At 37.1% G+C, this 23,099-nt stretch overlaps 2 protein-coding genes across 5 annotated transcripts; one reads left to right on the forward strand and one right to left on the reverse strand.

The window, feature by feature from the left end:
• Positions 1-697: 697 nt before the first annotated feature.
• Positions 698-18,654, reverse strand: LOC113101282 (antigen peptide transporter 1-like). 4 transcript variants are annotated; one of them, XM_026265623.1, is made up of 13 exons: positions 18,539-18,654; positions 15,035-15,369; positions 14,768-14,954; positions 13,881-13,995; positions 8,988-9,118; positions 8,176-8,381; positions 4,731-4,928; positions 4,446-4,574; positions 4,071-4,259; positions 3,668-3,841; positions 3,096-3,255; positions 2,656-2,792; positions 698-993 (listed from the first exon to the last, which is right to left on the reverse strand). In XM_026265623.1, coding segments are annotated over exons 1-13 (2,196 nt in total). In that variant the 5' UTR covers positions 18,540-18,654; the 3' UTR covers positions 698-759. The 4 variants fall into 4 exon arrangements, with proteins under 4 accessions (XP_026121408.1, XP_026121409.1, XP_026121407.1 ...); XM_026265624.1 differs by having other exon boundaries at positions 18,514-18,637; XM_026265622.1 differs by lacking the exon at positions 18,539-18,654 and adding an exon at positions 17,171-17,272.
• A 2,683-nt stretch (positions 18,655-21,337) lies between these two features.
• Positions 21,338-22,451, forward strand: LOC113101286 (alpha-(1,3)-fucosyltransferase 9-like). The gene has a single exon (XM_026265633.1). The coding sequence runs from the start codon at positions 21,338-21,340 to the stop codon at positions 22,448-22,450; it is 1,113 nt and encodes a 370-aa protein (XP_026121418.1). The 3' UTR covers position 22,451.
• Positions 22,452-23,099: the final 648 nt, after the last annotated feature.

Consider the following 23,099-nt stretch of genomic DNA (forward strand, 5'->3'; position numbering starts at 1 on the left):
ATTTACAAAATTAACAATTTTTCTAGCACTACCGGATTTTTTTCAATGTCAACAATTACAGACATTTTTTTTTAAAAATATATATTTTCTTTAATAGATTAAATGAAATAACACATTACATGTCCATAATAAGCATAATGTTTTAAAATGCCATACTAATGAAAGTTACGAAGCACTACTTTTATTTACAACCTGAACATATCAATCATAAAAACATAAATACCATAACAAAAAAAATAAAAAATAAATACATGGTTAAGGTACTTTGATGGGAAAGTGTATTACAACTGATTTTCAGGTAACATGTTAAGAACAAGACATATTTTATCTAGAAATAAAAAGGAAAAGGATAAATAAAAATTAAAAAGGATAATAAAATAAATAAAAATGGTGTAAAGAAAATAATCATAATTTAAAAAATGTGTTAAGTGCAACTAAAAATACACATGCAATTTAATGCTATGAATTACACAATATATTTGAAATATAATACATGTCTAAAAGATACTCTTGTAGATGTGAGCTTAGGAAAAAAAAAGTCACATGTCCAGAATCTATTCTGTTTTTTTGCAATATCTTAGTAAGATTAATCCATATCTTTGTGCTTGCATTTTTGTGATATTTACACCTAATTTTAAAACATTAGTAGCATTAACAAATGAATAGCTGAGAAATATGTGCTAATAGAGAAAAAAAAAGCAAGGATTTGTCATCTGATTTCTGCTAAACTCAGATTAAATGTAGAGCAGCTGGTCTAGATCATTGGATGGAGTTTGTTACATCTCTTGTGTTGCGATGGATTGAAGTTTTCTGTTGTTTCACAAACTCCGCATAGAATCCATGTTTGGCTAGCAGTTGTTCATGGTTCCCCTCCTCAGCCACTTCCCCTTCTCGGAGGAAGATGATGTGATCTGCGTTTTCCACACCGCTCAGTCTGTGTGTGATGAGCAGCACCGTACAGTTCTTCAGCTCCTTCCGCAGAGCGCTGTACACCTGAGAAGAAGTGGATGAGAACCCAAGATCAGGAAAAAAAAAAAAATAATCACACTAACACTACACAAAACATCTCCATCTTTTTTAAACTTAGGTGATGTTTGTAAATACATAATTACTTATTGTTACTAATTTCTCCAAAAAAAAAACATAATTTCAACCAAGCAGTCATTTTAGCAAAAGAGATTTATAATTGTGCAACTTTAAGAACTAAAACTGAAAATAAAACTAAAGGCTTCGATTTCTAATGTTTAACACACACACACACACACACATGTATATATATATATATATATATAAAACATAAATATGTTTGCATATTTTTTTATTTTTATTTATTCATAGTTTTTTAATCGATTCATTAAAGCAGCTCGAAATTATTCACAAAACTGAACTAAACTTCTTACTACTGGGATTTAAATCAGAGATGTGCTTCAAAACATTTGTTAAAGGGGGGGTGAAATGCTATTTCATGCATACTGAGTTTTTTAAACTGTTAAAGAGTTGGATTCCCATGCTAAACATGGACAAAGTTTCAAAAATTAAGTTATACGTTTGAAGGAGTATTTTTGTTACCAAAATACTCCTTTCCGGTTTGTCACAAGTTTCGGAAAGTTTTTTTCGAGTATGGCTCTGTGTGACGTTAGATGGAGCGGAATTTCCTTATATGGGTCCTGAGGCACTTCTCCCGGAAGAGTGCGCGCTCCAGTATAGCAGAGCAGAGAGAGCACAACAGACTTCACTGATCAGAGCGAGAGCGTCGCCAAATGTTTCAAAAGGAGTGTGTTTTTGGTTGCCAGGGCAAGACAACCCTGCACAGATTACCAAAAGAGAAACAGCATTAAGGGACCAGTGGGTGGAGTTTATTTTTACAGAGCATCAACGGAGTTGTGCAAGTGTTTGTGTTTGTTCCCTGCATTTCGAAGATGCTTGTTTTACAAACAAGGCCCAGTTTGACGACGGATTTGCACATCATTTATTTCTTAAGGATAATGCAGTCCCAACGAAAAAGGGTCACGATCGTGTGTTGGAACCACAGGCGGTGAGTAAAACTGCTTCAAATATCTCTGTGTTGTTAACTTAGCTATCAGCGCGTAAGCACATCAAGTAAACAACATGCGATGTTGTCATCAAACTGCACTTTCCACATGTACAGCTTAAAAAAAAAAGAAAAAAAAGACGACAAAGTGGAACTTAGTCATTTTTTTCAAAACCGCTAAGCAAATATATACAGTTTCAGTACATACCACATTCTTTAGCTCCGCGCACATGTCACGCCTCCAGCCGGTCGTGTTTTTCCGGGAAAAATCGGTACAGACTATCTTTCTCTTATGAATATAATAAAACTAAAGACTTTTTGGAGTTATGAAGGATGCAGTACTACTCTATATGTACTCAAGATTAACAGGATATTGAGTGAAAACGAGCATTTCACCCCCCCTTTAAATTAGAGTCTATAGGTCCTAGACTAATGATATTCTCTTTAGCAAACCTAATGGCCAAATTTCAAAGCAGGTTGTGATGAAAGTCATTCGGATAAAAGTGCATTGCAATATTCACCCTGCTGCTTAATGCAAAATTATTGCAAACATACTGTGAATATTCAACACATAAGGTTGTTGGTTTCATGGTGTATACGGCATCAGTAAGCGCTCCTCTTACCCTGTGTTCACTCTCGGTGTCCAGTGAGCTGGTAGCATCATCAAGCACCAAAATCTGTGGTTTCCGAATCAGAGCTCTGGCGATGGCGATACGCTGCTTCTGACCTCCGGAGACCTGACCACCCTTCTCTCCAGCATCTGACAATAACAAAACAACATGAGTCACTTTCTCAACCAATGTTCAGAAGTGTTACAAGACTTGCTAGACAGTCCAGTCCATCTTGTGAAGTGAAAAGCTGCATGTTTTTAGGAAACAAATCCATCATTATCAGCTGTATGGACTCTCATTCTGATGGCACCCATCCACTGCAGAGGATCCATTAGAAAGCAAGTGATGCAATACTAAATTTCTCCAAATCCGCTCCAATGAAAAACTAATTCATATACATCTTGGATGTCCTAAGTACATTATGCAAATGTTACTATTCCTTTAAGACTCACCCGTGTCATATCCTCTAGGCAAATTCAAAATAAAGTCATCTGCATTGGCCAGCTTGGCAGCAGTGTACATTTCTTCATCCGAGGCATCTTCTTTGCCATATTTGATGTTTTCCTGCACTGACCGAGCAAACAGAAGTGGCTCCTGTGGCACCACACTAATCTGAAGATTAAAAAAGGTTGGCAAACAAAGAATATGTAACTTTTATTTATTTAGTACACTCTTGTCAGAAAAAAGGTACAAAAGCGGTCACTGTGGTGGTAACTTTTCAAAAGGTACTAAAATGTACCATTTTGGTACCTTTAAGTTACTACTATGCACCTTTTAGCCATAAACAAGGTACAGAAGCATACCACCCCAGTGACAGCTATTGTACCTTTTTTTCTCAGATACTATATTTACATTTATGCATTTAGCAGTCTCTTTTGTCCAAAGCGACTTTACAGTGCATTCAAGCTAAACATTTTGTTTATCAGTACGTGTTATCCCTGGGAATCTAACCCAAAACCTTTTGGGCTGTTAATGCAATGCTCTACCACCGAGCCATGGGAACTATAGAATAAAATCGGGTTGCCTTCTCATGTAGATATTGGTCCTTGTAATCCACCAGTCTCCTCTGGTCCAGGAAAATATTCCCACTTCGAGGCTGGTAAAATCTCTCCAGCAAACTCACAATAGTGCTTTTTCCAGAACCTGATGGACCCACCAGAGCCGTGATCTGACCTGGCTTCAGCTCAAGAGAAACGTTCTAGAGAGGCCAGCAACAAATTATTTAAATATGAGATGTATAATATTTCTAACTAATATTTTTCAAAACATTTTTTTGCCATTGCAGTATAGAGAATGAGAATTAAAAATATCATTAAAATATCTTTCACTGTCATAATGCTAAACAGACTTAATTTTCTTCGGACAAAACATGATTTTTTTTCTTTTGATTTTGTGTAATATAATAGGACATCTTTCTCAACACATACCTTCAGCACCTCTGTGTCCAGATGCTTTGGATAAGCAAAGGTGATATTTTTGAACTGCACGTGTCCTTTCAGAGTTTCAGGAGCGATGGATCCATCCGGAGGAATATCAGGCTTTCGGTCAATGTACTCAAAGTTTTTCTCTGAAGCACCGACTGCCTTCATTAGTTTTGGCCATGTGGACATAAGTGACTGTGATAGAAGAGGCATTGGTTTAAAGACAGAAAAGCAAACTATAAGTGGTGTTTTCCCATGCAATAGGAGTTCTAGGGTGTTGTGGGTCCAGGGCATTCCTAAAGTATAACAGGGTTTTGTTTAAAGAGTGATTCTTGTTAAGCATGATGTCTGTGCTCGAACAGACAGAATCTGAAGTCTTACCTCCATAGCTGATGAGAACTGAAGCTTATATAGCACAAAGGACACTAGATCGCCACTACTGACATCACTTCCTGTCACAAGCCGGCCTCCATAGTACAATATACAGACTTTCAAAGCCAGACTCGACATCTGAAAAATGCACATTTGATTTCAAACAAAGATGTATTAGATAATAAATGAATATATACAATAGTAAACTAATATATGCTTCAATGGCATGTTTTGTTCCTGTTTTTGCCCCTACAGGCCAAATCAAAGTTCGTCAGTAGATCAAAAATCATTTACACTATTGGTCCAAGTTGAGGCAGAGTAAGCAGCGGCTTCCTTTTTGTTCAGGGCATACGTTTCCTCTAAGCACATCCTGTACCTCTCGGTCTCTCCTTCCTCATTTGCAAAGCTCCTTACTGTCTTCATGGAAGAGAAGGTTTCCTTGGCGACATCATTGGCCTTGGCAAGAGAATCTTGCACTTGCTTAGAAAGTTTCTGTGGGAAAAATATAATCACACATCTGATGAGCTACAGAAAACGGTTTCACTGGAAACATGAAGTCAGTGTAAGATGAAAAATTACCCTATTTTTTAATGCACATTCTCTTTTAATGCTAATTTTTTTCTGCACGATTTATTTCCACTGATGTCTTAAGAAAAGATACTACAAACAAAACCACAGTTCTTTCATGTACTGGTCAATTTTGAGATTTTAACTGGATTTACTTCCATAATATGTTTTCTTTAAGAAAGTGTAAAGAAAACGTTACAAAATGTTTTTTAATTGATGTAAGTAATATATATGAGGAGCTCTTTTCCAAAACGCTATAAATCCATTTTAATAATTTTCATGAAAATTACCTTTTTTTACCTAGACCCATACATTTTGTTAATATTTAGTTCATCCTTTTAAAAAGGTATATTGGCTCAGTCTGAACATGTTAAAAATGATTGCTAAATGAAGCAACAATATTTTTGATTACAAATTCAAAGTTTATTTATTTTTTCTCAAAACGCTACAAATCCATATTTTTTTCCAAAATGCTATTTTACAATATGTATAAATATCTATATATATAAAGCCCTATTAACCACATTTTGACTTAACTAACATCACATGTGCACTATAAATGTACAAAAATACTTTAAGATATTAGCCTACAATCTCATGTATGACATATATATATATATATATATATATATATATATATATATATATATATATATATATATATATACACAGTTGCAATCAAAATTATTCAATCCCATTGACTTGCAAGACAATTTGCTGTGGAGGATAACATTTTATGAAATCAATTTAACAGGCATCAGTAAAGTATTAGTGAAAGTTTGTTAATACTCTTTTGAGTGATTCTGAGAATGGAACATTGATGTATCATGATAAAATTCGAATTGGCTCTAAACATTCATGTTCAAAATTATTCAACCCCCTTTGTGCAGAATCTTTTATTCTTTAAAATCACCAATAAACGCTGTCTGTACGTGTTTAGAAGCTTCTGTCACCTCTCTACTACAGTCTTGGCCCAATCCACACCTGAAAAAGCTTTCAGATCACTGATAATCTTTGGTTTTCACATTGCCACTGCTTTCTTCAAATTCAACCAGATATTTCCAATGAGAATTAAGCCTGGAGACTGAACAGGTCACTCAAGAACATTCTTTGACTGATCCCTGAACCAAGCAGTAGTAGATTTGGATGTGTACTTTGGGATGACTGTCCTGCAGGAAAGTCCATTGATCATCAGCTTCAGTCTTTGCACCAAAGGCATCACAATTCTTGTCAAAATGGCCTGACACATTAAAGAATTCATGATGTCCTTCATACAGTCATGATTTCCACTTCCTTCTAAAGAAACCCCATAACAGGACTGATCCACCTCCAAGTTTGAGGATGGAGATGGTGTTCTTCTGCTTATGAGCTTTGCCTCTTTTGCAGCAGACATACCGCTGATCCATGGGTCCAAAAAGTTCCAGTTTGGTCACATCACTCCATATAACATTCCTCCAGAGCTACACAGGTCTACACAAATGAATTTGATCAAGTTCAAGTTGTCCTTTTGTTCTTCTTGATCAAGAGTGGTATTCTACAAGATGTCTCAACATAAAGGCAATACTTGTCTAGTGATCTTCTTACACACTGCATTGAAATGGTTTTCCTCCTTTCATCGGGTCATCTTGCAAGTCTTTGGCTTAACATTGCAGATTTTTCTCAGTTGCTCTGATTAAACGTTTTATGATATTGTGCTTTTTCTTCAACACCCTCAAAGGTTTTCTGGTAAAACACACTTTAAGCTAAGGAATAAGGCTGAGAGCTGTGTCTCTAGGAACTTTCAATGTCTTGGAAATCTTCATATAGCCTTAGTCTTTCTAAAGTACTACAATATTTATTCTCTTTAGCTTTTGTGAGATCTCTGTTGATATTTTTGCTACTCAACTTCAGCACATGCATGGGCCAAACTGTATGTGTAACGGCTCAAGCTAATACTGTTTTTGATAGAGTTTCTAAAGGCTTAATTGTGTTTTATTCCCCACCATGCAAATAAGTGATTTAAAAACAGCAATGTTGAATAGGGGTTGAATAATTATGACATAGCAGTATTATAAAAAAATCTCATAACTCAAAAGTATTACATTATATGTAATGTACTGCAGCTGTGTACTACTCTTTAGAGTTGTGACGTTCGCGAACGAACCGATTCTTTTGAACGGCTCATAAACATGAACGATGGGAGCCGAGTCGCGACTGGAGAGGAGCCGTTCTTTCTATCGTTCTTTTTTCCTATGCGTGTTCATACAAATGAGCTCCGCCAGGAGACAGAACAGTTATAGGGGGAGGGGCGCACCCAGCGCAGGCCAACCCTTTATAGCGTGATGATATTAGTTATTAGTTGTGCATGCATTTACATTGCATTTTGTGTTCATTTAAAACTTATTTTAAAATCATTAAAAATGTTATTTTGTGATACTGTACTTGTATAGAAATGTTTCACTAAAAGCTGTTTTCCACAGACATTCATTGCAGCCCACTTTGTTATTGTTCATTGACTTGAAGGGGCTGATGTCCTATTTGCAAAGTTTACAGTAGTAATAGTATGTAGTATGTAGACATTTCCATTTTATTTATTCTAATTTTATCTACTTAAAAAAAAAATTAGTTTTCTATCAAAATGTTCTTGTGTGATAACAATGTTCTTGTGTTTGTAGTAAAAGCTGTTTTGCACAGAAATTCATTGCAGCCGGCTTTGTTTTTTATGTTTATTTGTGAGTAGGTATTGTATGAATAACATAAGTCAACGTAGTTTTACACACACACACACACACACACACACACACACACACACTTTGTACTAAAGGCAAATCAAAATAATGATGTCACTGTCTAAGCAGAGGGATTTGTGCAACCCTATGGAATATAGTCGACACATGAGAAATGAGGTAATAATCAATATTTCAGAATAATTCAAACTCAGATATTGGTGTGTGATATCTGAGCTTTAATTATTTGACTACAAATCTCACCTCATAATACCTCCCAGTGATTATTTCCAGGATAAACTGAGATGCTCCCAAGCTGGCTTCTTAAAACTGACTAAATATTTAAAAAGAGCCAAAAGAGCCATTCTTTTGAACGGCTCTTTGAAAGGAACGGATCGCGAAGATCCGGATCCCCTCAAAGAGCCATAAATCCCATCACTACTACTCTTCTTCAGCTATAATCTTACCTGGTTACACTTGCCAAAATATTCTGGGATGATCCAGATGATGGGGAGGATGAGTACGGTGAAGAAGGTCAGCGTGCAGGAGAGCCGCACCATGGAGCCCAACAGGAAGACGAAACGCATGAAGTACCACATGAGCAGACTCAAGTTCTCACTCAGAGACGTACTCATCTCGTTGGTGGCGGTGGTGATGTGAGATTCAATGCACCCTTGACAGGAAACCAGGAACAGTGAAAGGATGCATTAAAGCTGCAGAAGGTAACTTTTGTAAATATATATTTTTTACATATTTGTTAAACCTGTCATTATGTCCTGACAGTAGAATATGAGACAGATAATCTGTGAAAAAAAATCAAGCTCCTCTGGCTCCTCCCAGTGTCCTATTGCCATTTGCAGAAAGTCATCCGCTCCCGTTAAGAAACAACAAATCAGAGCTGCGGTCCGTAACTTTGTTTGTGTTCAAAATATAGAAAAATTTATATAATAAGCGAGTACACCATGAATCCATTTTCCAAACCGTGTTTTAGCTTGTCCTGAATCACTAGGGTGCACCTATAATAAGTGTTTATATTCGGACTATTTTAGATTGCTTCGGGGATACCGCGGCGGAGTAACCCAGTACCTTTGTGATTCTTCATAGACATAAACAGAGAGAAGTAGTTCCGGCTACGATGTTCTTCCGCAAGACGCAAGCAGTTCTGTTTATTAACCGCTAGAGCGTCAAAAGTTACCTACCGCAGCTTTAAAACAATCAAACATAGCAACAGTTACATGATTAAAAAAAACAGCACTAATGGAATACTTCGCACTTTTACCTGTGGAAGATTTATCGAAGAACCCAATCTCCTGCTTCAGCACAGACTGGAAGACGAGTCCTTGGATGGACGTGTGTATTCGGCTCATGGTGCTGTTGTACATGAGGTCACACACAAACTCACACACAGCGCTGCAGAAAACAGATGGAAAACCTGAGATGTGCTTTTATCTTTACTGCATTTGAGAAGCTGTCTGTTACAGTAATATTGTGAAATATTATTACCATTTAAAAGGAATGTTACTTGAATATATTTAAAAATCTAATATATTTTCAGCATCATTCCTCCAGTCTTCAGTGTCACATGATCTTCAGAAATCATTCTAATATGATAATTTGCTGCTCAAGAAATATTTCTTATTATCATAAATGCTGAAATGTGATTGTGATAAATAACTGCAATAATAACTAGATAAAAAAGTTTGTCAAGACAAACTTTAAGTTGGCCTGAGAAAGCCTGACCAGAAAGTTGAAAAGTTTAGAAAGTTTGAAAATGTGAAAAGTTTAAAAAGATTTAAAAGTTTAAGAAGTTTAAAAAAGACAGTGATTAACATATTGCTAGCATTACAAGCAAGTGACTACCATGTCATTAGCATGATTAGCAAAGATGCTAGCATGATTAGCGAGTTACTAGCATGTACTTAGCATGATAAGCAAGGTATCTAGCATGTCGCTAGCATAATTAGCAAGTGACTAGCCATGTCGCTAGCATGATTAACAATTTACTAGCATGTCTCTAGCATGATTATCATGCGACTAACATGTTGCTAGCATGATTAGCATGTTTCTGGCATGATTAGCATGTGACTAGTGTGGGATTACAAATTTAGAAAATGTTAAATCTAGGTTCCAATATAATAGTAGACTTTTTGGGGTAATAAAGTTGAGATCCAAGAAGCTCAAATCAGGAGAATCAAGTGTCTGAGACATTAACCTTTTGTCTTTGTGTTCTTCCTTGAAGCTCAAGGCACAGCTGTGCCTTTTGTCTCTATGATAATGTGAAGGTATCCGTGATACTGTCAGGCACCTCTGTATTTAAATGACACTGTTATGCTGATAAGATCAAGGCTGGGAAGATGCCAGTGTCTGGTATCTTCCTGATTGCATTTGCATGCTTTGTTAAAATGGTCTCCACCTCTACTGTATGGATCCCTCCCACTTGAATGTATAAAATCTACAATGTCTTAAGGACAATTTAGACCTCTTGATGACTGCAGCGCCACGCAGAGCGTTCTCAATAAAGAATCCTGCTGAAGATTACCCAAGAGTCTCCTGGTCTTCGTTTCTGAGTTCCCAACAGTTTTTGGTGCCGTGACCCGGATAGAGCTTCTCACCTGAATCCAGATTGTAACTGCAACCTCAACAAAGATCAGACTTCATTCCAGACTGAATCTTTCTTTACAACCAATGGTTGGTGAGTGTACCTCTATCCAAAAGAACCTTTAAGACCAGAACAAATTTGTTAGCCTCTGCACCGTCAGAGAAGAGTTAACAGACAGCTGTAGGGTTTGGTTAACTAAGTGACCCTCTAAAAAGGATACTTTAGAGATGAAAATAATCCTCTGTTTAGCCAGGGAAGATTAGCATCACATGCTAATATTTTGCTACCCTCTGTGTCTCGACAGGGAAGTTTAGCGTAAAGTGCTAAAAGTTTGTGTTAAGTGACCCTCTAAAAAGGATATTTTAGAGATGAAAATAATCCTCTGTTAGGCAGGGAAGATTAGCATCACATGCTAATATTGTTCTACCCTCTGTGTCTGACAGGGAAGTTTAGCATTAAGGGCTAATAGTTTGTGTTAGAAGTGTCCTTTTGTGTCAGAAAGACATTACAAAATGTTGAGAATGAATCCTAAGCTGATTCCAACAACTAAGAAAGGTGGACTAGCTACTCCTTCATGGACAGACAGTGAGTTCAAATCATTGTTAGGACAGCACATGGACTCAATAGTGACAGAGTCAGTCAGATTGGATTTGATAAAGAAATTTTGTATTGATCCAGAAAAAGTATGGTCAATTGAAGAATGTAAAAAGGTACTAGGATCATGTATTCGCAAAAACAATGCGAAAGGCATTATCTGCTGCCACAGAGAATTTGGTTTAGCACTAGCTACGCAACATTCTCAGCGTACCTCAGAACTAGAGAAACAGAACAAAGAGCTCAGAGCTAGAGTATCGTCTTTGACTAAGAAACTGAATCGCAACAAAGCTGCAGCAAAAACTGATGTGGAAGTAGTAAGTCAGACTGATAACAATTATCCTGACTTACAAGCTTTCTTTGAAACAGATGTAGCCATCCAGTCAGTAACTGATGTAACTGTAGATTCAGTAAAGGTATGTGGTGCGAGGAAAAGATCACAGAGGATTGAAGGAACTGAAAGTGTTCCTACCAACTCTTCTGTTGTCCAAGTACAAACTGTTGCCACAGGGCTAAGACCTAAAGATATAGAGAGACTATCCCAGAGCTTACCCTCTGTACGCACAAACTTTACTGAATTCAGAAGAGCATTGATCAGCAAAATGCGTCTCTATGACATGTCGTTAGCAGAAGTCACACAGCTGATGTCACAAATTCTAACTGAATCTGAATTCAACAGTTTTGAGTCTGCTGTTACTTCTGAACTACAACATGCACATAAAGATGAATTGAGAGAGGGAGTTCTGAGAGAGTTAAAGAATATTGTTGGCCCAAAAGTAGATTGGTCAAAGGTCACTAGCTGTGTACAGAAAGAGGCTGAAACTGTGAGTGAATACACTGAAAGATTTTGTCAGTCAGCAGTAACTTACAGTGGATTAGTTGATGATCCTGAAAATGTATTAGAGGACAAGGGACCATTAGTTCGCATCTGGTCAGATGGCCTTGTAGCTGAGTACAGAAAAGCTTTGCCATTCTTAGATCTAACTTGGTCTAACAAAACTCTCAGAAGAAATCTAGACAGTTTAGCTACTTGGGAAAGAAACTCTGATGTCAAAGCCAGAGTAAAGATTGCAGCAGCATCTTTTCAGGTCAAAACAGAGAACCGACCGAAACATAGAAGTCCTAGGAAGGAGGGTAGTTGTCATTTTTGTGGTAAAACTGGACACTGGATGAAAGAGTGTAGAAAAAGCAAGAAGACATTAAGAGAAATGAACAGCTTTACTCAGCTCCTACTCAGTCTACTTACCACACTGAGTCTGCCCCTCCCCACGTCACCTAACTGTTGGAGCAGCTTGCTCAGGTGTTAACTGTAAGGGCTGTGAGTGCTTAACTTCCCCAGTAATGTGCAACAAAGATGAAACATCCTTTGTAAATATGTTTACTGTCACTTCCTTTCATTGAGGGAACATTAAGTACACTCACAGCCTACCTTCAAAGCTATACTAAAGCACACTCCAGTCACTCCTATTCTTTTTGGGTTATGATGTCTTGTTATGACTGATGTTTCATTAGAGGATGGAGATGTCACCCAGTAAAGTTTGTACAACAACTACAGGGACAGACTAGGACACACAGAGACCAGTGAGGAGCCCAGGGAAGAACCGAAGTGCAACAGGCCTCGGGGGCCAACCCTGTGGTGAAGACTTCCTCATAGGTTTCCCCTATCCATAGTTTTATCCCCACCTCACTGGTCCATAGGTGTCAAACTAGTTTGAGAAAAAATCTATACAATCACCAGACTTAAAACCACTATACGATCAACAGAAGTCTAAAAATGTCTATGCATGAATACTGCTGGTCTGCTGTTTCTTTGTTTTCTTGTGTTGCAGGTATGTGTGCATGAGAAGTCATTTCCATATGTGACATCCTGGTGTAAAGCATCACTTCAGACTTCCATGAACAAGCTTCATGAGGACAAAGAGTCATCTGAGTGAATCAACATGCGAAATGGACTACAGAAAACAGACTTCACAGCTATTCGGATGCCATGGACTTCAAGACTTCCACTCTTATGCTACATGATTTTTTTCTGTGTCATCATGTAGTTTGTACAACGTGTTACCATCCATGCCATATGTGTCAACAGTTATGGTTCTAAAAATACACCTAAGTAAATCTAGTATAAGACACAGAATAAGTTAAACGTGCCTGTAACCTTTTCAAGTTACATGACTGAAGATGGGGCTTGTGTTAACAAACATAGGCCATAGAATGGACTTATGAAAGTTTAAATTTGTATTATGTGAGAGTTATTAGAACTCTCAAAGGGAGGACTGTGGGATTACAAATTTAGAAAATGTTAAATCTAGGTTCCAATATAATAGTAGACTTTTTGGGGTAATAAAGTTGAGATCCAAGAAGCTCAAATCAGGAGAATCAAGTGTCTGAGACATTAACCTTTTGTCTTTGTGTTCTTCCTTGAAGCTCAAGGCACAGCTGTGCCTTTTGTCTCTATGATAATGTGAAGGTATCCGTGATACTGTCAGGCACCTCTGTATTTAAATGACACTGTTATGCTGATAAGATCAAGGCTGGGAAGATGCCAGTGTCTGGTATCTTCCTGATTGCATTTGCATGCTTTGTTAAAATGGTCTCCACCTCTACTGTATGGATCCCTCCCACTTGAATGTATAAAATCTACAATGTCTTAAGGACAATTTAGACCTCTTGATGACTGCAGCGCCACGCAGAGCGTTCTCAATAAAGAATCCTGCTGAAGATTACCCAAGAGTCTCCTGGTCTTCGTTTCTGAGTTCCCAACACTAGCATGTTTCTAGCATGATTAGCATGTTGCTAGCATGTCGCTAGCATAATTAGCAAGTGACTAGCCATGTCGCTAGCATGATTAGCAAGTTACTAGCATGTCGTTAACATGATTACCATGTTTCTAGAAGAATAAGAATAATACGTTTAAATAGGATTTCAGTTAGCTGACTTTCTCAAGCCAACTTAATAACTGTGACACATTTTTGCTCTTACCTCATAACGGTAATCAGTGTCATGACAGTGATAGCATGGTTGAAAGCCTCGGGTTCATCTTCATTCATGATCCAGTCAGTCATTTTACCAGTGTAATGAGGAATCGCCATTTCACCTGCGGGACAATATGCATTGACACTTGCAGTTAACATTGTCTGCATCTTCTAATTTGCTTACACACAAAAGATCCAAGTTTATGATCAGTGACCCATTAAATAACAAAACATAAATATTAAACTCTAACTATGCTTCCACTATTCAAGCTCACTGATTGGTTTAAGAATAAACTGCAAATTGATATTTTTGCTGCATATGCTACAGAACAACAGCAGTTGTGCCAAGAGGTGCCAGCCTGAGTTATTTTCTGTTCATTGCCAGTTCATTCAATAAAGACAGTTAACAATCTAGCTTCTGAGTACTCAGTTATTCACCAAACATTAGCGGGGTCAGTTAATTGTTTTGCAGTGGGCCGTGCAAACATATGTGTTTGGTTGTGTGGGCCGCGAGTTGAAAAAGGTTGGGAACCACTGCTCTAGAGAATAATCAATACATTTAAATCAAGTTGCTGAAAAGTCTATATTTATTTTGTTTGCAAACTTGGCATGATTTTGTGTACTCAACTATCAGAGCAAGTAAAAGTAAAAGTAACATTAGATCTCATTATAGTTTTAAATGACACTACAGGCTAGATTTCAAAGTAATTATTTACAGATCATAATATATGCAATTACAGAGCTGCCTTTTTTATTTTAGGAATGGGGTCATTTGCTCAAGGATGATCACAGGTTGGGGTCCATGGCACTTACAGGATAAGAATTGAATGCACTATTGTTTTTCTTTCTTTTTTGTTTGCAGGATGGTCAAACCAGACTTTGACATATTTTTACCTAATGAAGAAATAAAAATAAAGAAAAAGACGGCTACAAAGCATCCACTGAAAGGCTTCATGCATCCCAGCAGCCTTTGCAGCAAATCCTTCCGCTCGGTTTTCTCCTTTTGGACCATGAGGAGGAGAGTGGAAGCATGCCGTTTCCACAGCAACAGAGAAGCCAACACCACATAGCCCTGCAGGAGCTGAAATATAATACTAATTTAATGCACACTCTCAAAATGTCACCGGGAACAGCATTTAAATGTGTTAAGACCCATCTTACCCCTTGACAGGTGTGCCAACCCCACACCAGTTCCACTATAGGCCTGTCACAAGCCCAGAGGGAGGAGATATACACTGGATAAACAAGACCATGAACTGCAGCTGTCTGCATCCCCTCGGATCCTCTCATCCACGCTGGGCTGCCAGGACAGCTGAAGGAGACCAAGACGGGGAGACATGTTCGGAGCAGACCACCGGCCCACAGCAGGATGAAGGTGTTGTTGATGAAGGAAGAGGAGAGCTGGATGAAACCAATGACCATCACAGCACTCACGTCCACACACACTGCCAACAGAGCGAACAGAGGAACGGACATCTTATCCTTCACCTCCAGCACTGCCAATGAGAAAACAAACCAAATCCCAGAACTTAACAGTGAGAAACAACCAGTGTAAAAACAATGCAAAACAATGGAATTTCTTTTTTCGGTTTCAATTAAGTTCACTTGTATTTTAATATTATGTTCGATGTGTTTTTGCTTACTCAACAGTCCATTTTATATCTTTATCTTTATCTATGTATTTAGTGTAAAGATTTTCCAGCACTGCATGAAGACAACAGAATGCCATTGAAAAAAAGAAGGAAGCAAACAATAAGAAAATCTGCTTTAAAATGTAAGAATTTAATGTTTTCAATGTCGTCGTCACATTTATTTAATACATTATAGCTTAAAGAAATACGGTAGTCAATAAACTAGAGAAATTATAATGTTACAGAGGCTTAACAGTCCTGAGGGGTTGCTAAGAAAACTAATGAATTTGAGTGAATCTGGCCCACAAGATCCACTTTCCTGCAGAGTTTAGCTGTAACTGTAGCTGTAACCCTTATCAAACCCACCTGAGCATGCTAATCAATGTCTTCAGGATCATTAGAAATCACAGGTAGATGAGTTTGATCAGGGTTGGAGCTAAACTCTGCAGCGCATTAGCCCTCCAGGACAAGATTTGAGGAACCCTGATATATAAGCTTCAGCTATCTTGTGTTTTATATACAGTGATTTTAGTAATATAACCTCTAATACCAACTGGCAAATATGATACTTACAAATTAATACAATTCATGAACGCACATAAAATTAAATTTGATTCTTATTCTTATTTATTTACAGTATTTAGTCATTTTTTTCTGGCCATCAAGAGTCAGTAACTCTCAATGCCAATTTGCAGGAAAACATGATTAAGTCCTAAGACAATAGATACAGTGCCGACAATTCGTGCAACTATTTCCACACAGTGGCACTGTGGACCGTGTGTTCAGATGCGTCAAAAGCATCAAAAATTTGAAATATTAAGAGGATTTAGTACTTCCAAGTAATGTAGCCCTGTTACATTCTTCTTCTTATTAGGTTACTTTTATTATTATGTTTCATTAAACATAGCGTAACACCACTTGAGGTGCTTATGCTTAATTTTTGCCTATAGCCTACTCCTCAATGGAAATGTTTTTAAAAAGGTTTATTTTATTTTATTTTTTTATTTATACAGGTCTGTTAATTTAAAAACTTATAATTTATAAATTATAATTTATAAAATTAATTTATTAATTTTAATTTAATATTATAGTATTAATTTAATAAAAAAAAATAAAAAATAAAAAATTGCTGACCCCAAACTTTTTTTTGACAAACCGCTTTAAAAAAAATACAAGATTTTTAGCAACATATAAAAGTGAGATATGTCTAGTTTAAACACAAGGAAGAGAAGTTTTTCTGTGTGGCATTGATCAATTGTCCTGTCAAATTTCCTTCATTACAAATTCTTGCAGTAAAATAATTCATAAACAGGTCAAACTCCTGCGATAATGATGACCTTTCAGATTCACACAGATTCGCTCCCATTTTTTTCCACACAGTGGCAGAAAGTCATCCAGATATTCGCAGTACTTCCGAAAAAGAATGAGGGACAAATTCGGGGAGGGAGCTGTAGAGTCACGGACGCTCACACATGTCACACAGCATCACTGGACTGATACTGCTGCATCCATCTGAAGAAACCATCCAAGACTCCCTGAGCAGCCTCAAATGAGAAGACACCAGGTCTTCATCTTGGTGATTCTTAAACGAGGGGGTCATGGTGTTTTATCAAGAGGAACTTGACTAACTCCAGACCTGTCTGTGTGTGGACAATATGGACAATACCTGTCATAAGAGATTTGCTCTACGAACACCAGCTAACTGGGGCTTCCAGCAGGGTCAGGCTGTCAGATTTTATCTGCCTATAGCAGAGAAATAATTCTTTTCACCAGTGCACACAAACACACACGCCACTTTTCCACAGATGGACACAGCACACGTGAACAACACACCACTAGAAGGGAACAGAGCCGGCCTCCCTGACTTTGGCCCCCAGATCCTGTGACACAAGAACAGAGCAATCTTAAAGAGTCACTAAAATGCACACCGAATTATTAAACACGGCACTGAACTGTCCTCTTGTTGATTTAACAAACTAAATGACAAAACACAAAATTATTAAAACAAAACTGCAAAAGAAAATAGGCAAGGCCTATTTGCCCTGAAATTGCAATGAATCAATTAATCAAAAGAGTTAAGAAAATGCACAATAGAAACAGCTGGTTTTAACAGTTTTCAAGAAAATAAACTAAGCAACAAAAATACAAAATACAAAATATAGAAAAATACACAAAAAAAAGGGTTGCATTTAACAAAAAAATCAAACGGCCAACAAAAACCTTACAAAACAAGGAACGTTCGAAACAAAAAAAACTGAATGTTACCATTGTTAATAGGAAGTAACAAAGAAATAAAACAAGCCACACAAAATAATGAACTGCAAAATAAACCCAAAGACAAAAGGTAGGGTTCTATGCAAAATAGAAATCAACAGAATAAAATACAAAAGAAAAAAAACCTATTAGAAGATACAAAGGCAAAGAAGAGCAGAGAGAATCACTTAGCCCAATGTAAATGAAGATAACATAAAACAAAGAGAAACAAAATATAAAGCATTCTAATGTTTATTCTAATGTATATTTTCAAGTTGAAAACCCTCTCCTTTCAAATATAGGATTTTGGACGATATTTTGAACCATTTGACTTGATTCAGTCGCGCCTCTTGCGCACGCTAGTTCTGATCGTACGTATGGTAACTTGGCAACTACGCAGTATGTTTTCGGAAAGGGGAACCGACATTCAGAAGGGATGGGCAACAGAAAAACACCCTGATCTGGTAACTCCCATTACTTTCCTGCAGAGACCTATACTTGGAATCGACTGCTACACCGGACTAGCAGTCAACACTCCCAATGTTTTAGGGAGAGCATCTGAAATAAAAACAGAATGTTACCATTCAATTCTACTATTATACGTTAACCCCTCACCCAAAATTAGCAAGCCTCTATTAGACATACCGATGACCAGTATGATACGTGCATAGTCACACACACAACAAAGACAGCCACAGCAGCAGTGCAAGTCTGCGAGACCCGCACGAGGAACAGAACAGCTGATGCGAACCATACCAGAGGGAATGGAAATCAAGCTTACTCTCTCCAGTGTCCACACCTGATACCGAAAGCAGCCACAGTAACGTTACAGCGTTCGCGACGCGTTAGTGACGTTGACAATGACGTTGACCTCGATTACAGGAGGGATCATTTCATTTCCTATTTAGAATTCAATAGACCCCTTAAAAGTTTGTAAACATTGCAACGTTTCCGGGTGGGCGGGGCTTATCTGGAGGCAAAAAGAGGCGCGGACGCAATGTTGACAAGCGTAAACTAGCACGTTGGAGGGATTTATTTAACATGGATGCAGAAGAAGGTTCGGAACTGTCCGAATATGTACAGTCTCTGACTTTGCGGGACAGTGACAGCTTGCCATACGGCCATATGAATTACTTTTGGTTGGTTTTGGGGAATTTTGTCAAGGCTTATTTCTAATGCTGGGCTAACTATGATAAGCAATGTGTATTATTTTAAGAGACCATTCAAAGGATGGTACACACATCTATGGCTGTATATTTGTTTAACATTTAAACTAGCTAGTGAGCTGAAGGTTGGCGACTTTTCACCTATAAAACAGAAACTTGCTGATTTATTAGATAAAACCAACACACCAGTTCATATGAATAGATTATTTTACCTGATATGAAGTGTGCACTGCAAACAGAGCATTATTTATGATAATCTCCGTACAGTCTGTACCATATTGCATTCAACCAACCACAATTGTCTTTTTGATTTCTGTGAAGGAATGTCTGCCGGGATCCGGTAAAACTTTAGTTTATTGGTTTATCCTTTTAATTTAAGGCTCGACATCTCATTTTGTCGATTAGGGCACTTGTGGGCGGAGCTGAAACGGTCCTTTCGTCTGATTGGTCGAAACGCTCCGCCTTCACCACGGTCTATTCATTGTTTCAGGCAGAATAATAGTCAGTACTATAATGTTTGAAATCACCACTCACTGTTAATTAGCATAACTTTTTAGTCAGATGTAGTTGGACACATAATTCGTGCTGCTGCGACTTGCAAGTGACCCCTTTAAATTATTTCTAGGTTATAGTATTGTATGAATATTGCCCCACTAATATATACAGTGCAAATTGTTGTCTCCTTGGATAAAAGCAAAGTGGAAATAAAAATCAGTAATAGACTGAACAGTTCCATGATATGTCTGTAACATTTACCACGCACGTCTTTTAAGTCTAAAGGCACTAGTTACTGTATGTGTGTGACATTTATAAATAATTGTGAAAATTAATAGGCTATAGTTAAATTTATTAAATAAATTAGTAATATTAGTTTTATTACATACTAAATTGAATGATGTTTCTCTTCTTAGTCTTCTTTGTTGGGCTTGAGAAAGCAAACATATATTTAAACATTATTATTATTATTTATTATGAGAATAATTGACACCCGAATAAAACTTTAATGTTTCACCAAATTCAGCTCAGATCTTTAGACTCGTCTGGCTCGCGTTGCTGTATAACTGGTCAGACTTACATTCCCAAAAAATCCTAGTGACTTTTGTTATCTGAGCAATGAAGGCCTTAATACTTAATGTCAACTAGAGGGGGCGACAGGATTTCTGTTTATATTAGTTTAAAAGACAAATTAAAAAAAAGGAATTTCATCTGCGCAAGAATAAACTTCACACTTCAAGCTGTACAACTACTTAAAACTTCCCATTCTGGCTTTTTCAACCTACCTCCAAATCTATTTTAAGATATTGTTTATTCACACTGATTTATGCATTTAATGTTTGTCCATATGGAACTTTTATTTTTCATGAGCTGTATATTTTAAGATGTACTAGGTGTTGATAAATCACATGCAAAGAATGTGAAGAGCTAATGCCCAAACAAACACACCTAAGCTAAGTAAGGTCTTCAGGATCAGGAGCACTGTCCAAGTGCGTTGGAACTGAACTCTACAGAACATGGTTCTCCAGGTTCTCTTCAGGAGTTTTAAATCTATAAATGAATTTGTACAGTTGGGTGTCTGTATGCAGAGGTGTAAATGAGCCATTTTCCATTTCCATTGTTATTGCATTCTAAATAAGAAATGTATATATTTATTTATGAATTAATTTAATGATGATTCTGGGGAAAAAATTCGTAAATGCAAATGTATGAAGATGAAACCTTATTTTTCTGTATTCAAGGGTAATTTAATTTCCATAATTGGAATGTATGAAAATGAAAAAGGCCCAGACATTTGCCCAGACTTTGTCTCTTAGAAGAGGAATTAATAGACCCCTTCTTAATTATTATATACTTTTAAATTTAAAATGTACTTACATGTACTTACAATGTAGAATGTTTTCTTTTATTATTATTATTATTTATTTATTTAACTGTTATATGCCATGCTTGATACTCATTTAACTATTCATGCCATTGTAGGTGTATATTTTGTTTGTTTTGTTCTAGCTGTTTAAAAAAAAAAAAAAAAAAACCTTACATCACCCTCAGCTAGAGGTGATGTTATTGGTTCGTGTCAAGCACTGGCACTTCCTGCAGGTATCACAAACCTCAAAACAAGCCAACCCATTCATTTCTTCTTTCGACGGAAACTCTCTTCTGTGTTTGTCTCTATATCGGACACCAAATTACAGATTTTTCTCTTTTAATCAGGTGAGGAACTGAATTAAGTTGTTTTTATTAGACAAAATTGTCAACGTTTCAACTTTATATTTTATTACAAGATAACAGTTAACTTTTACTTGTGTAGCTTTTGCTTCTCACAAATGTTTGAACTGATTCTACAATAGTTTTATTAAAGAGCTTCTTGTTTGTAAAAGTAAATTAAATTTCTTTAATTATTCTCTTTAAGTAAAAAAATGGCCAAAACAAATGGCCCATCGCTGTTTCGTCTGGGTATCATAATCACGTTGGCAGGTGTCATCTCTCTTGGAATTATGTTTTTCTGGTTCTCACCTTCAAAAAACTGTCCACTTCCAGTTTTTATACCAGATCGAAATTCAGAAATTAACTTTGCCAAGAGCAACAACTCCGTAACTGAAAATGCAGAGGAGAAACCTATAGTTCTGTTATGGGTTTGGCCTGAAAATGACAGGTTTGAGTTCGGTGACTGCAAAAAGTTTTGCGATATTGATAATTGTCATCTGACGGATGATAGAGCTCTCTACAACGATGCAGATGATGTCATCGTTTTTCATAAAGCCATCAACTGGGATCTGTCCAACCTTCCTCCATCTCCTCGTCCTCCGTTCCAGAGGTGGATTTGGTTACATTTGGAATCTCCAACCAACACCAAAAGGATACCAGGTCTGGAAAACCTGTTCAATCTCACTCTCAGCTACAGACAGGATGCAGATATTCCTGTACGGATGCGCTTGATGACCAGGAAGAAACCTAATGAGGATTTTGTGATTCCTAAAAAGGACAAACTGGTGTGTTGGATTGTGAGTAACAATGATCCCTCAACTGGTGTCGACACAAGGAACGTTTTCTACAGAGAATTCAGGAAATACATACAAGTGACTTTGTTCGGAAAAGCCTATGCAAAGTTCCTGGATTATAATGATTACTATCCAACCATGGCAAGCTGCAAATTTTACCTTGCTTTTGAAAACTCCATTCACAAAGACTACATCACTGAGAAGATCAACGGGCCACTCGCTGTGGGGACCGTCCCTGTGGTGTTGGGTCCTCCGAGAAGAAACTATGAGAACTTTGTTCCTGCCGAGTCCTTCATTCATGTCAATGACTTCCCAGATGCAAAGTCACTAGCTGAATATCTGCTTCAGCTGGACAAGGATGAAGATGCATATCACAAGTACTTTAACTGGAGGAAACATCTCACTCCAAGTCCTCCCTTGATATTCCAGACACAAGAGTTTAATCTGGCTATATGCACTGCTTGTGACCATGTAGCACGACACAGGGAATATAAAGAAGCTCATGATCTCTATGAGTGGTACTTCAATTAAAGTTACCCCAGGATTTCTTACATTATCAGTTACAATGTTTATGAAATAGATTGTATTTTATATGATCTGTTTATTTTGATATTAGATTTTGTAACTGTTTTGATAAATCATTGCTTATGAAAGACTTCGTAATTAAGAGAAGATGCTTTTGTTTTAATTTATACTCAAGCTCCCTTCCAAGGGTGAAAACAAATTTTTTAAATGCAAGCAAAAGTATATTGCACAAGATTTACAAATAAAAGCAATGTTTTCAGAATAGCAAACAATGGTCACGGATTGAAAAATAATACAAGTAAATAAAATAAAAAAATTATAACGCATTTTTTTAAATAATAAGCATGGCTCAAAACTTTAAACACGTATATTGCACAAAATTGAAATATTAATGCGAATACTGTCTGACTTGCGCACAAAATCATGTTTGCCTTGGTCTTTTTTTTCCTCCTCTCAAACATTTTCTGCTCATGTTTTAATTTTTGTTTGCTCATGCTAATTTGCCCTTCTGCTCTTGTTTGTTCTGCTTTTCCAAATATTGCGGTTAGAGTTCATGTAAATGAGGGCGGTTTTAAGCGACATCATTGGTCCATTAGTTCTAGATTGACAGCTCCGCTGCTGTTGTGGGCGTGTCGTCAGTTAAGAATGACGTGAA

Source organism: Carassius auratus, unplaced genomic scaffold (genome assembly GCF_003368295.1).
Source record: "Carassius auratus strain Wakin unplaced genomic scaffold, ASM336829v1 scaf_tig00217598, whole genome shotgun sequence".
Lineage (NCBI taxonomy): Eukaryota > Metazoa > Chordata > Actinopteri > Cypriniformes > Cyprinidae > Carassius > Carassius auratus.